The following is a 15,006-nucleotide window of genomic DNA, read 5'->3' as shown; positions in this document are numbered from 1 at the left end:
GTCAAAAATGCACAGCGCCAAGTTTAATGATAACTTCTAAATAAAGAGGGCCAAGTGCACAGTTTGAGCTTTTTGATTGCAGGTCGCTGCGTTTCGGATACGGGCTTGAAATCGGAAGCGTTTGGGTTTTAAGTTCGGATTACACAGACACAGACACAGCCACAAACATACACATACACATACACATACACGTAGCGCACATAAATTTCTCTTTATGGTTTGTTAACGAGTTAAATTCGCATACATACATGCATAGTAGACTCCCAGCTAGACAACGCAGAAAAGTTTGTCAGTTGCTGCAGGAAACGGATACGCAATTCTTGTCGTAGTTGGCAACACAGTCGAAGAAGTTATGCTAAAGTGCAGTGTGTGTTAAGTATTTGTAGCAAATGGATTTTAGCAAGTTATAGTGGCTTTGTTTGAACATGACCCATAAAAAATGTACGCAAAGTTTTCTATTTAATTGTTCAAAGTTGAATTTTCATTGAGCAATCGATAGTATCAATGGACTTAGCTATCAATATCGATTGTATTGCAATATTGAATTGAGTTTATATGCACACTTGACTAACACATAGTTCCATTTACTTTTATTATTTGTTTCTAAAATGCCGTTGGCATTAAAATTGCTTTATTTTATTTACGCAACTGCTAAGATTATGCTGCAAAAGGAATTAAGATGTCTGCCTGCAAAATCCTTTGACGCTTTATTTAAATATTACGTAAAGAAATTCTTTGTGTTGTTTTGACATGTTTGCGCCTAAGACTCGCTTTTGGCTATTTGCTGTTAAGCTAAGCCTCTGTTTGGGGTATTATGTGTCTATAATCTGGCAAGGACCTTTCACAGGCTGCAATTGTTAGTGCCCATGCCCAGTGACTTGGCTCATTAGCGTTTCATAAATTTGATTAAGACAATCCCAAGGGATGTGATTGCGTCTATCTGCTTGCTGTTTGTTGTTGGTGTTGGTCGTTGCCAGAAAAACAACAAAGCGCGCACCACCCCGTAACATCTGCCAAATTAGCAAGCAAGCAACCACCAAAAAACAAATGCAATCCAATGCGGAATATGCTTGAGCATACATATGGGTTACTTGGAAGTGGGGACACCGCATATATACCATATATATATCATAGGGTCTTTTACAATTTCGACGCCACTTTAATTGGATTAATTTGCATTAATATTTATTAGACGCAAATGCAGGCAGGCAGGCAGGCGGCAGGCAGACATCAGAGAGAGTTGACAGACAGTAGACAACGACCCTCTGGCCATTTAAGTGCCCATTTTCATATCAGCCAGCATATACAGCAGCATGAAGAAGCATTTGCAATGCAGAAAAAGCGCACAGAAAATGGCAAACACCAGGCAGAGAGGAAGGCACGGAAAGCAGCTTGGCTGAGACTGAGACGGAGACCCAGAGTGAGAGAGTGAGACTGGGCTAAAATGTGCACTTGGAACTGTCAAAGCAAATATGTCAAACATCGTCTTGCGTTCGTCGTTGTCGTCGTCGTCCTGCGTCCTGCGTCCTTACAAGCTGCAGCAAATTTTTCTATTTGCTTTGCTTTCCAACGTTATTTGCTCTCATATTGAATGCGTATGCATGTGTGTGCGCTTGCTTCTGTATATACATATATATAACATATATGTATAAATATATATATGTGTGTGTGTGTGTGTCTCCTGGCGCGACTACTGCTGCTGCTGATGTGTGCATTTGTTTGTTAGCAAACATGTAAGTTGCCTTTGGCCAGCATCAGCGCCAAAGGCCAGACAACAGTGCGACGTAGCAAGGACACAGCGACAGGCGTTTCACTTCAATCATGTGCCACTTGGCTTGCCCCGAAATCGAAAATTTTTCTTATATTTCTTAGCTTTTCTCTCTCTCTCGCTCTCTCTGTCGGTTTCGCTCTTTACAATGCTCAAGAAAATTCATCAGCTGGCAACGTTCGCGTCGTGCATTGTTCCCCGGTTCTGCAAAATTTTCGACGTTTCTTTTATATAGTAAGTTTCCTTACTGTATTTTGGCAAATACTTCATACTTTGCCTCATGCCCGCCACTGCTGCTGTATTTGATTTCGCAAAGTGCGCGCTGGAAATTTGATTTCACTGCTGCAGCGAGTGTGACTGTGACTGTGACTGTGACCGTGCCACCAATACATCCGCTGTCAATTCAAAACTCAATAGCAATCACAGACACACTTCTCAGACGTTAACGCACACAACAGCACTCCAGACAGCATGCATTGTCATGTGTGTGAGTGTGTGTGTGTGTTCAGCACTCTCAACAACTCAGAATTGCGATGTATTGCGACAGGATGCAGGCAAATGGCAACTGTCTTGACAACCCAACTAAGCACTTTCAGATGTCTCTGCTATATTCTAATTGTTGAGCAGCAGCAACTGCAGTTAAATGCTAAATGTATGCACACAAATAGTTATTGAAGCAGAAACGACACTACAAATAATAAATTTCAATTTAAATGTTCAACTAAAATCAATTTATTCATTGCCAATCTGTATGCAGCGCAGGCAATCGCACAAATCAAAGCTTCAAGTATTTTACTAGCACATAAGCGCAAAACACTGACAAAAATAAATTTCTAATAAGATAATCAGGCAATGCTGAAAAATCAAGCTACAAATTTAACAGAACGGAAAGTACAGCTATAAACAATCGACAGTATGAGACCCTGTAGATAATCATCATACTCGATTGTGTCATTGATAAAAGATGGACTATCTTGATGTGCAATTTATGATAAAATTATATGGCTCGGGTGTGGATTGAACAAATTATATATTCTGACGTTCTTATAAAAATGGAAAACGGTATCATAAAGGTGGCCAAAAAATGTAACAGCGAGACGGATGCTGAGCAGATAAAAAAAGTGTAAAGACAACGCGTTAAGCTATTATGTGGTGGAAAAAGTGTATGAAAATGTTGGATGAACCCAGCTTTAATGCGTTCTTGTCTTAATCTGAATCTTAATCTTATTCGTCGATTAAATTGTGTACGATCTTTGTTACTGCATTGAAAACCTCTAATTTTATAATTACCCTTGCTTGGTGCCATATATTTAATTTAAAGGGTCACTTATAAATACCTAAAATTATATTTTTATTTAATTATTTTTAGAAAATTAATTTAAAAAAAAATAAATTAAAAATAAACTTGATAACAATTTTTTTTTTGTGCCATCTCATCTCATAAGATGCAGCCCAGAGAGCTTGTGCTTAGCAGCATAGTTTGAGCCACGTTCTTATATGGGGTACTAAAGCCACAGTCCATAATGGCTGCTATGCATTATTTTAGAAAACAATTCGTGTGCGTCTTTAACTAAGTCCACAACTTTAATAACTTTGGCAACATCAACTGCTAAAATCCATTTCATCCACAGAGATTACCAAAGAATCAACACACGACTGGCATTTTTTTGACACGATATCCAATGGCTGTCATTTAGATAGTCCAAAGGCCAATGTGTTAGTCAGTTTTAGTTTCAGAGAGGTGTGTCATTTTGTCAACTATTAACGAATTCAATCAGCTTGTATGCCTCTAGAAGCTTTCTAATATAAAATATATAAGATAAGTTTATTTTCTTCTCACCCGCCACAAAACGTGTTCAACCCAAATCTGGATTTGCTTGTACAGAATTGCATAAATTGCTACAGAATCAAATTAAAGCTACAACTTGAGCTACTTAGCATAAGCAGCAATGAGCCAGCAATTAATGCCTCAACAGTTTGTAGCTCGTTGCAACTTATAATTTAGCATTTGTCCAGCTGCTAACGAGCAACTGAGCAACAAATGAAGCATTCATCATTTTAAGAGCCACCCAATCAATTACCTATACACCTCAAGCAACCAAGCAAGCAACCCCTAGCAACATGTTGAGCTCAATTGTAAGCATTCAAATAACTGCCACTGCCTGACCTTTATGGCAATTAAGTAGAACTTTTGTACTCGCCTGTGTTTACAGCATAAATCTCAGGCAATCTTATGCCCGGCTGAACTCTAATATGAGAGCCAAAAGCCAATGAGAATGCTTTCAAATGCATTAATAAGCCACTGGGCACAACAATTCTCCAACAATTTAAGTTGCATGTGCTGCAGCAGCAGCAACAACAAGTCTAAACAATAGAGACAACTAGTATTCAATACACAGAATAATTATTAGCTAATATACATATTTGTGGTAGGATAAAATAAACAAACAATTTAGACTACTAGATTTACTCATAATACAGTTAATGTACCCGAACTTATTTAAGTGTTTTTTTTTTTAAATCCGACTTGACTCTTGGCTCTTGTTCCCGCGGCAGCAAATCATCATTAATATTCTAAAAGTTTGTGTGGGCGAAGCTTTCAGCGCAAAGTTTTGCCAAAGCGCACAAAATTTTTATTCTGTTTAACTTGGCGTAAATTGTGCGCTATAATAAAAGCAGCTGCAAGGGGCGGTAGTTAAGTCCATCTTCAATTAATAATGAAGGTGTTAAATTGTCGAAATCTGTGCGGTGGCGCCACCTAGCGACCTAATTTAAAGGATGCGCTGCAGCAACAGCGCCACGAACAGCAGCAGCAGCAGCAGCTAATTAATGAAAATGCTTTGAAATAATTATGCATAATTTTTAGTGTATACATTGAGCAGTTTATGGCTGAGTTATTACAACAGCTGCTGTCGAAAGTAATTAGCATACGCGCCAATGGGACAGCGCAGTAGGTTGCATGCTACATTTCTGAGTCTTTACTGGCATGGCTACAATGCATTTAAAACTGCCAAAATGCCAAAAATCTACCGAGCAGGCAGTTTGACAACTCGATTTTAAAGTAAACAAATGAGCGACGTTCACGTCTAGAGACACACGAACTCTCTCTCTCTCTCTCATCTACAAGTTGCAATGCACAACATGTTTTCCATTTGGAGTGTAAACAAAATTCTAATACGTAGAACATATTGCTGGAAAATTGCTTTCCTTTCGGCAACAGTAGTAGTAAAAGCAACAGCTACCAACACCAACACCAGAAGCAACAGCAACAGCAATGGCAAGAAACAGCAGCAGCAGCAGCTAGAAGGAGCCCATCCAAAACCAAAAGCATTGTTAACAACAGCAACACAAACACACACATAGACAGAGAGAGAGAGAGAGAGAGAGAGAGTGAGAGAGAGAGAGACTTACTTACTGCTAGAGCTTGTAGAGCAGACAGCAAGTGGCTGCAAAAGCGGGCAGCCGCCACAACAGAACGAAGAACGTCAAACTTTTGATGTTGCAATTTGTAATTCAAGCAGAAAACGAAGCGAACAAATTCTTTTTTCCTCCTCGTATTTCTCTCTCTGTGTATGTGTGTGTGTGTGAGTGAGTGCTCAGCAGACGAAATTGTGAATGAATAAATGTGTGCTTAAGTGTGTATGAGTTTTGTGTGTGAATGTTTGTCAGCGAGTGAGCAAATGTGTGTTGGAAATATATTTGAACACTACGCCAGGGCAATCAAAAAAACAAACCGAATCGCAAATGGCCTAAAGCCAGCAAACCTCATGAAAGTAATTAAAGAAAAAAAATTTTTAATTTGTTAATAACTGGTATAATAATAAAATATATACTCTTTTATGTCATAATACTGATAGTGCTTGATATTTATAAACAATTCATAGAAAACGTATAAATCATAATTTAAATCTTATTAAACACAACTGACCTTAATTGAATTAGTTCACTTTTTTATAGCTCTTCAAATTGATACTTATTTTGTAGTTTTCCCAGCAAGCCACATACAAAATCTATGCAGCCTCGACTCGAACTGGTTGGTGTTTGTTGCTTTTTCCTGGCTAAATATTCGTTGCAGCTTGCTTGCATTTTGTAGTAAAGTTTTCTTTTTTCACATTGCATGGGCATAAGAATAGCACAACCCACAAGAAAAGTTTGGCGCTTGAAATATTGTTGAGCGTGGCCAGCAGCAGAGATGCAGCCACAAATGAACAGAGGCAGGTTGCTGAGGCGACACAGCTGGCAGTTAAAAATGTTGTGCAAACTTTTCGATTTGGCCATAATCCCAAACGCAGCTTGGCAGCAACCAGCCAGCCAATGCCCAAAAATACCAATAAAAAATGTCAGATAGTAGATTTTTATATTTTTTTAGGGATTTAGAATGTCAGGCCCACCCCTATCATTAGCGCAGGGTTCCTAATTGTCTAAAGATTAAGATTGTTGCCTTTGAGTGCGTATATATTTAATTCTTCAATTTACTTCTCTTTTGGCAAAGACTCAATTGTTATTTACTTAGGCTCAGCGGCGGCGTTTCTCCTACTTAGAGGTAGCACATGCGGCACGATCAACGACTTTCTGCCTCACTGGCTCTCTAAGGCATCATAAATTGCGTTGAGCGTCGAGCGTCGAGCGCAGCTGTCGACGACATCTTCTCACCCCTTTTCCGGCTACTGCGCCCAAGTAGTTTCCATTTATTGGCAATTTAAGTGCGATATAAATAATTTAGCATTCAGGTAGCTGCGCCGACCAAATGATGGAGCATGTGAACGATCCCTAGCTACCAGAAAGGAAGATCTGCTCGCTCGCTAGCGTTGATAATGCATTATCAATTTGCCAGGGTTGAATTAGCTCGATTTAAATGTTTTGGGTTTGGCATTCAATGCTGGCATAAACTGTCTATTGTATGCGGCCTGGGCCTGACGATAGGGTTTAATTGATTACGCACTATATTTCATTAACTATTTACCATAGGGGTGGTTCCTATCTCTCTCGAATGCGGTTCGTTAGCTGCTCTAATGGTGGTGCAGACCGTCGGTTACTTGATTTTAAAACATTTTGTTGTTATTGTTACGAAGCGAGGTTCGGCATTTGAATAGATTTGCATTTGATTAAAAAGCTCTTCATAACCTACTGCAGGGTTGGTTTTAAGCATAAAAGCAAACAAAAACGTATAAAAAACTCAAGCATACTTGACCAAATAAAAAACTGATTAAAAATATTCCCTTCAAGCTAAAATGAAATTCCAATTGCCTATAAATAACTACAAAGTTTCAGCTTCAACAATTTTTGGTTCTCTGCTATTAATTAAAGCTAATAAATTTAAATGCCAAGCTTGATTGTTCAGCTTTTGCCGAGGAGAAACCCTAAACACTAATTGAAAGCAAAAATTTCATAATTAATTAAATTATTTAATTTACTTTGTACAACAACGAGTGTTTAAATATAAAAACCTATGCCCCCTCCCCTATTCCGCATTCCACAAGCTGCCCGGCAAGCCTCGTAGACCACAGCAACGAACGAGAGTCAAAACACTCACCGCAGTCAACAAAAAACCTTGTTAGTAATTGCGGTAAATGTGATTAGAAAGTTTCTTGCTGTCCTCCCACTCCATTAGCTACTTTCCCCTATTTGATTTTTAGCGCCGAGGAAAACCAAAACTTTTAACCTAGACTAACACACACACGCACACACATCCATTGGCACACATATACATGAACATAAATAGTTGGTCTTTTACGTGCGTTAATGATGTTTTCTCAATCAAAAAGTTAAATCTTGCAGAGCGTAAGAACAAATTTTGCTTGCTGCCGTGGCACGCAAAAATGTATAGGTAAGCAGCAGCTGTAAGACAGAGAGATGGCGAGAGAGAGAGAGAGAGAGAGAGAGAGAGAGAGAGAGAGAGGTGAAAGGTGGGTGGTGCAGGAGAGGGTTCTGCGGATAAGGTCTGCGTGTTAAGCGTTTTAGGAACTGTCGCTTTTAGAGCTGCTGCTGCGGCTGCCAACGAATCGAACAAGAAAAGCTAATTACAAGTAGCTAAAAGTTGTGCGTGTTTTCGCTTCAATGTTGGACAACGAAACGTAAACGAACGCAAAGCGTTGGGAGAAATTAGTCGAGGCGTGGGTGGTGCTTGGTGCTGATGCGTTAAACACACAGTGGTGTTGGAATGGCAAAACACCTGTTCGAAACTGTTTGAAACTTTGATTGGTTCTTATATGAAATTTGTTTTTGTTGCTGGCTCGTTTATCTTTATTTTTTCCCCTGCAAGTTACTTTTGCATAGGACTTGCCAAAATGTGTCAATAATTGGGGCAAAAAATGTGTAAAACTTTTGAAATTCACAAATAATGTAACTTTGCTTTGATTTTAAAGACCATTGAGTAACTAAGCAGCAGCTTTCAACAAGCAATTGATTGCGTTTGCTACTATTAATAGATACTTTGAGCTTACGAGAGCTTTATCAAGTTGCTAAATTTCTTAACAAAATAATCTAAAATTAAACATGAATAAATGCACGTAGCAGTTTCAGCAAGCACTTTGGCTTGCTTGTCCAGGAACTTGCTGCAATTATGAATTCCATTCTAGTTGAGCAAGTTTAGTGCTTTGCTAACTCCCATTCATTCCGCTATCAATGCATTCATTTATTCATTCATTTTGCACCCTAAGCTGCTGCAGCAGCAAGCAGCAGCAACATTCCTCAGCTTTATAGCTTTCCACTTGCTGCAAGTTGTAAGCAAGCTGGCAAGCAAGCAAGCCGTTCGGAAGCTCTTTTGTGGCACTGCAGCCAACACTTACTTAAAAATTTCGAACCCCTTTTTTGGCTGCTCAAAAATCGTTTTCAGTTTGGCTTGCACTTCGCCTCACTTTCAGTTCACTTGCACTTGCGTTTTGAGCTTGTTCTTGTTGTTGTGCATGTTTGGGGCAAGGGGAATTTTAATATAAGCCAAGCTTTTCGCAGATGAAAGTTTTTTGTTGCTGGTGTAGCCCAGAGCTAGGGCGTAGAAAGTTTTTTATCTACGACCAAATAGTTTCTGACTATTTCTCCATCAATTTTATTGGTAATACTTATACAAAAGTTGGTGCCCACATTACAGCGAAATATCCTGGCGTTTTAAATGAAAGGATTCAAAGCGCTCAAGTTTGCTCAAGTCTTAGAAACAGCAGCAGCCCTTGTGTTTGATAAATTTTGACCAACAAACTGCTTTTTAAACTAATAAAGAAGTTGCGCACTGGCGCTAGCTGGTTACAGTTTTGTTTTGATGTGTTGTCTGCTTAATTGTAATTACTTTTCAGTGTATTAGGGGGAGAGCAGGGGGCGTTACGCTGCCCGCACGCCCCTGGTAATTGCGACAATTGAGTGTAAAAGTTGCCAACTTGTAATTATCACTTACAACACACTCCGCCTGTCCTGTAGTCGGCTCTAAGCCACACCGACACACACAAATACACACGCACACACACACAGGCAAAAGCACACGGCACACACATGCAGCTTAATTAATAGACACGACAAACGACGCACGAACCAAAATCCGCACACAATCTGCCGCTGGGTTTTGCCTTTTGCCACACAACATGACGAACAAAATTCTCTGGCCGCAATAATAATTTACATTTTAAGCCAATTCTGAACAGAGAAAAAAAACACAGCCAAACGAATTTTACATTTTCACAGTTAAATAAAAATTAATTACAACAATTTATCGTGCACACAACACAACCGACGCAGCAAAAAAAAAAGGAATTATACGCCCCGTAACGAATTACAAGGCGAACAAACCTTCAGAACAAAATAAGCACCACCTTGCCCCAAGCTGCGCCCAACTCTATCATAATGTGCGGCATGTTGTTGTAATTTTTTTTTTGTTGTTAAACGTTGTTGCCGCTGGACTCTGACTCGGACTCGGACTCGAACTCGAACGTTAGCGGACGTTGGCTAAAACGCAAATGTAAAACCCTTTCGTTAATACAAAATAATTGCTACGGTTCGTGGTCCAAATTTCTGAGTTCCGAGACAAAAACGTCAAAAGGCAATGGAATTTTGCACTTTCTCTCACACTCTCTCCAGCTATTTTTTCTTTCAGTTTTTTTTTGTGTCATGTCGCTTAAAATGACTGCGAGCGGGCTAAAGTGGGCGTATGCCGAGTTCCGTTTCATTTAGTTTTCAGTTTCCACCTAATTTACCCAATTGGGTAAAAGTGCTTTGTCATAATCAGCCCGGGAGCAGGGTTCGCATATCTAATGAATGAGCCTCGCAACGTACACAGGACACACAGGAGCCACCGCCGCCATAAAGCAAACTTTTGCAAACAGCATGAAAAAGTAGCCTGTAGCTGGACGGGGTCTATTTGTTTGTGAGCTCTACTCCGCTGGGCACATATTTATCGAGTTGCTAATAGGCTGTCACATAATTAGCCTGTGTAACAACAACAACAACAACAACAGCAGCACGGCAACAATCGACGCCGAAAAAGGTAACCAAATTGGGTGAGAGAGTGAGGGGGTTAAGGCAAGGCGAAACAAAAATTAGCATTAGCCAGGATAAAAGTCAAAGATGTTAACGATAATGTCCGGTTGTGTCGTAGCCAACAACTAATGCGTTTCTTTTGGGCTCAGAGCCGTGCAAGGGTTGCTGGCGTCTTAAAGGACTTTTATCTAAGATTAAGATTAAATGTCCAAAGACTTTGAGTCAGCGTCAAAGTGTGAAAAGTAAAAGCTTTTGACTTAATTTTATTTCAAAAGGTACAAAAGGTTTCAAAATCAAACTACCCTCTACTATTCTCGTTGCAGGCAAAGATAAATGCGAGCGGCGGTCAAATGTGTCTTCCCCGAGGGGACATTAAAGTATCCTAGCCAAATGTTGTGATAAATGTGTTAATATTGTTTTCTTTTTTTTTTTAGCAGGCTCCAACGCGCTCTGAATTGGTATTAAACGCATTTTGCAGGCCTGTTGCAATTAACGCTGCTGCTGCATCAGCTGCAATCAGGCAACAAATATTCGATATATTGCGATGGGAGCGCGATGATTATTATTTCAACGCCTCAATAATTCTGCACATTTAAAAAACCCAATATACACGTAACAAAAAATCACTTACAGTCAAACACAAAAATAAAAAGAGTAAAATAAAACACATATTTGCAGATGGCCGTGGTTAAATATTTGTTGCCGTTGGCCAAATGCAAAATGCAAACGATGACCGTGTTGTAAGTTGCCGCCTCATCAGTTGTAATATCTGTGAGCGAGTGTGTGTGTGACTGTGAGTGTGAGTGTGTAAGAGAGATGATGTCTATAACCAATGGCCAGTGCTAATTGCCAATTATGGACAAATGCGTTCGTGCGCGAAATTAAATTAACCCCTTTTTGTTTGATTTCAGCCTCACTGTGTTCCGCTCTCTCTGTCTCTGTCTCCTACCACTCAGCGCTTGCCACAGCAAGTGGCATTCACAAATATATGATTGCATGTTGCCAAGTGGCCGCCATGTCATCAATCAGAGCCGCCTGGCGACATTAGGCAAAATACAACTCAACACGATGCACATGTATATATATAATATATTGCAAAAATATACTAGGGGTATGTGAAATATTTGGCTAGAAATGTGAAATTGAAGCAATTGGAATGGAATCAAGGCAAATATATGTATGTATGTATGTGTGTATATATATTTAGTAGTTTTTATTTATCAACAAGCATTCGCGCCTAATGGGCTGAATCGATTGAATAGGTGAAAACACCTTAATGATTAACTTAAAAAAAAATGTTACAACTTATGATATTAAGGTTTTTAATAACTAAAATGTAAGTATATATTCATAAAAGATATAAATTTATTTATTTTACTTATTTGCAATCAGTTAAACTAAAAGTAAAGTACAATGAAGAATTTATTGCCTTTTGGTATTCTGATACAAAGTTTATGAGTTTATTGTTCTTTTATGATAGGATAATTGGTGATATACATGAAATAGAGCTAAAACTGAATAGAAATGTGTACACCCATCAACACCTGCAGAGCATTTGTTAATCAGAGTGTCGCAATTTTGAGCTGATTTTTGGTCATTTTTGCCTGCGGTACTCGGACAATGTACACAGCGCCGTGCAATTATTAAAAATTGACTGATTGGCTGCATAAAAAATTTACAAAATGAGTAAGAGAGAGAGAAAAGCAAATGAAAAAACAGTGCAAAAGCAGCCAAATGAGTTAAGTGGCGAGCTGAATGGCACCGCATTGAACCACATTACAAGCGAGCATTAAAAATAATAAAATTTTGAAACTTTCATTGGAATTTATATTGGACCAGCAATTCACTAGCATTACCACCCACAGTGTGATGTGGACGACAGTTGTTTGTCTACGAACATGTGTGTGTTTTTTTAAATTTTTGTATTTTTTTTGCTCTGTTGTGTGTTTTTTCTGCGGCTGTAAAGTGCTGTCAAGTGTAAAAAATAATAACAAGCATCGCATCAGATTTTCAGATGTTCAGTTATGATAATGCAAACAATGAGCCATTTCACTTGCTGTTTTTGTCAGCTATCTGCCGCTTTAACTGGCTCAGCATGCCTGCTGCCATTGTGGCCTGCAAATTATGCAAAAACAACAAACGTATGTCGCCAAAAAAATGATTTGTTGATAAATGATCATACCCTCTATGCAGTTAATAAAAACGTGTTTAATTATTAACGTGTAAGAATCCGCGCTTTTGGCATACCCTTTTATCCAAGAATTTTAAGTAGTATTTGCCACAGAAATTGTGTATGCACATTGTCTTAACCAATCAAAAACAATGTATGTCACTGACAAGCGAATTTAAGCGAAATTCATTGGGGTTTACGAAATGGAAAATAAACAAGATATATGCGAAAAATCAAAGCTGTATTTAACATATCTTTAAAGTCAACAGCAAATGCAAATTTACTCATATTTCTCTGGTTTGTTGTTGGGCGCTTCATGCTCTTGCTCTTGCTCTTGCTCAGTCTCAGCCACAGTCTCTTCCTCCTCGTACTCTTCGAACTCATGGAAGAAATGCTGACTACTGCGCAGCGAAGGAGGCCGCAGCACTGTAACGGTATAACGTCCAGAGTTCGGTGGTCGCTGATTGGAGCGCATATTGAGAAAACGGTTACGCAAACGCTCACGACGCTCTCGATTGCGCTGCTCGATAAGCTCCTCAAAGTTCACTGCAGTTAAGCTGTTATAAGAACCTTTGTAAAGATAAAGAAAACTTATTGCGCTTACAGCTGGCGGGACTGGTGCGGGCATCAAGTGTATCTTCTGAATCGTGATGGGGGGAAAAGGTTGGGCGCTTTTCCATATCTGTGAATTTTTTGCCAATCTTGCGTGAGCTGGTGTGTGATAAAAAGCTAGAAGTGCTCTCACGATAGAAACGCTGTCGTCCTCCAAGAAACGATCTCTATTGAGGACAGAACAACAGTTATACGTTAGGCTATTAGTAAGATTCACCAAAGATTACCAAATGTTCACCGCTGGGCACCGATTTCTGTAAAATCAAACGAGCTGTCGACGCCTCTGGTACAACGTATCGACGTTGCGTGTCGTAGTTTGGCAGCTCACTGGGCAACACCTCGTCCCAGTACTGATCCTTGACCAATTCAGGATGCTCTTGATGCATTTCATCCACAATCAAGTAGGCCACAGTCAGATTGCGGTCAATCATCCAGTTGAGCTGTGGATAAGGGAATAAGTAAACTATTACCATAACCAACTAAATTACCTCAAAGTCATCATCATCGTCACCAAAGGGATTAATTAGTGATTCGGCCACCTTCAGCCAGCCCATGTAGAAGAAGAACTGCAACACCGTTAGTATGGGAAAGAATCGTACAACAACATTGTCTCTTGTACCAGTCTCGGGCACGTCAATCCACTGTTGACCTATGACACTGCACAGGAAATAGGTGTAGGTGGCCAATGTGACCACCTGAGTGTATACCAAGGGCACACTAACCCAGTCGTAGTACAGCAGGAATCCACACAAGCCGCGAAATTTATTCAATTCATCGATTATCGACTTGACAGCATAATCATCGCGTATTTTATTCTCTCGCCTGGCACGCATGACAATGCTAGCCGCCCAAACAATGGGCATCCAATGCTTGGGATAGTGCGGAAAAGCCAAGTCCAAGTCTTCCATAATTTTCTTTTCGCACTCCTGCAGCAGCCCCGTTTCAATGATGTGGTCATAGTTGGGAAAGCGCTTCTTCACACTCGGCGATATCATAGTGAAGACAATCACCTGACAGAGCACCACATAGCGTAAGATGGTGCGACGCATGACACGAGCGCGGTCATCGAAGCCATGTATGCAGGAGCTCACCAGTATAGCAATCGAGTCTGGCATCGGTATCGTCGTATACTGCTTCCACCAGCGATCCATTACAATGGACACAAAAAAGCCCAAAACAAACGCCAAGGGTATGAGACTTCCATGCGCCAAGAAGTAAATAACCAAGGACTCGAACATACTAACAGCATGAAATAGCATGAAAGCAAAAAATCATTTCTTTAATATGCGATTAAGCTTGGCATTGAAAGACTTACTTGCGAGTGGGCTCGTTCATAATCAATCTGTAAGTTAAGGCCAGTAGTATATAGAGGCCGATGAAAACTAGCAGATCACACCAAACCAGCTTATAAATGCTAGCACGCCATCTTTTTTAGGTTGAACTTCTTATTAGTCTATCTGCCTAGATTACAAACAAACTTACCGGAAAAGCAAAAGTAAAAACTTGCTTATAACGCCAGAGGTGGCCACATTCGCAGTATATGTAACAGTCATGATGAATTTAGTTGAGAAACTAAATTGGGTAATTCTTGAATCTATGAACATTTATTGCACAGTCTACTAGCCCAACACTTTTTTTTAGGCATTACCAAAATATTAAATTTGATAAAATGTAAAAAAATGTTTTCAAATTTATACTAATAAAGCTTAATATTTAAAATTTATTTTTAAATTCGCACAAATAAACTAATGACTAAATATATTTTCTATTAGATTTTACTTAAAATTGTGAAGCGAGCACTGGTTATGTCTCTTAAAACAAATGGGCGCATTCAAGTTGGGCGCAACCTACTTTTATATACACTTTGACTAGGGAATCGCAGCAAACACACGCATGTACTCACAAACACATCCACACACAAAACAGCGGGCGCGTCACCCGCTGTCTATATTGAAAATTGAAATATGAAAAATTCCGATTGTTCTGAAATTTTCGG

At 39.5% G+C, this 15,006-nt stretch overlaps 1 protein-coding gene across 1 annotated transcript; it reads right to left on the bottom strand.

Moving 5' to 3' along the window:
* Positions 1 to 12,628: 12,628 nt before the first annotated feature.
* LOC108599016 (bestrophin-4) lies at positions 12,629 to 14,582 on the bottom strand. Its single transcript, XM_017985795.2, has 6 exons — positions 14,493 to 14,582; positions 14,326 to 14,436; positions 13,499 to 14,249; positions 13,238 to 13,450; positions 13,003 to 13,177; positions 12,629 to 12,944 (listed from the first exon to the last, which is right to left on the bottom strand). Exons 1-6 carry the CDS (start codon positions 14,561 to 14,563, stop codon positions 12,679 to 12,681), a joined length of 1,587 nt encoding a protein of 528 aa, XP_017841284.2. The 5' UTR covers positions 14,564 to 14,582; the 3' UTR covers positions 12,629 to 12,678.
* Between the last annotated feature and the right edge of the window lie 424 nt (positions 14,583 to 15,006).

This window comes from Drosophila busckii, chromosome 3L (assembly GCF_011750605.1).
Source record: "Drosophila busckii strain San Diego stock center, stock number 13000-0081.31 chromosome 3L, ASM1175060v1, whole genome shotgun sequence".
Classification (NCBI taxonomy): Eukaryota; Metazoa; Arthropoda; class Insecta; order Diptera; family Drosophilidae; genus Drosophila; species Drosophila busckii.
Note: the sequence above shows the minus strand (reverse complement) of the source record. Positions and strands in the feature narration are given on the sequence as shown.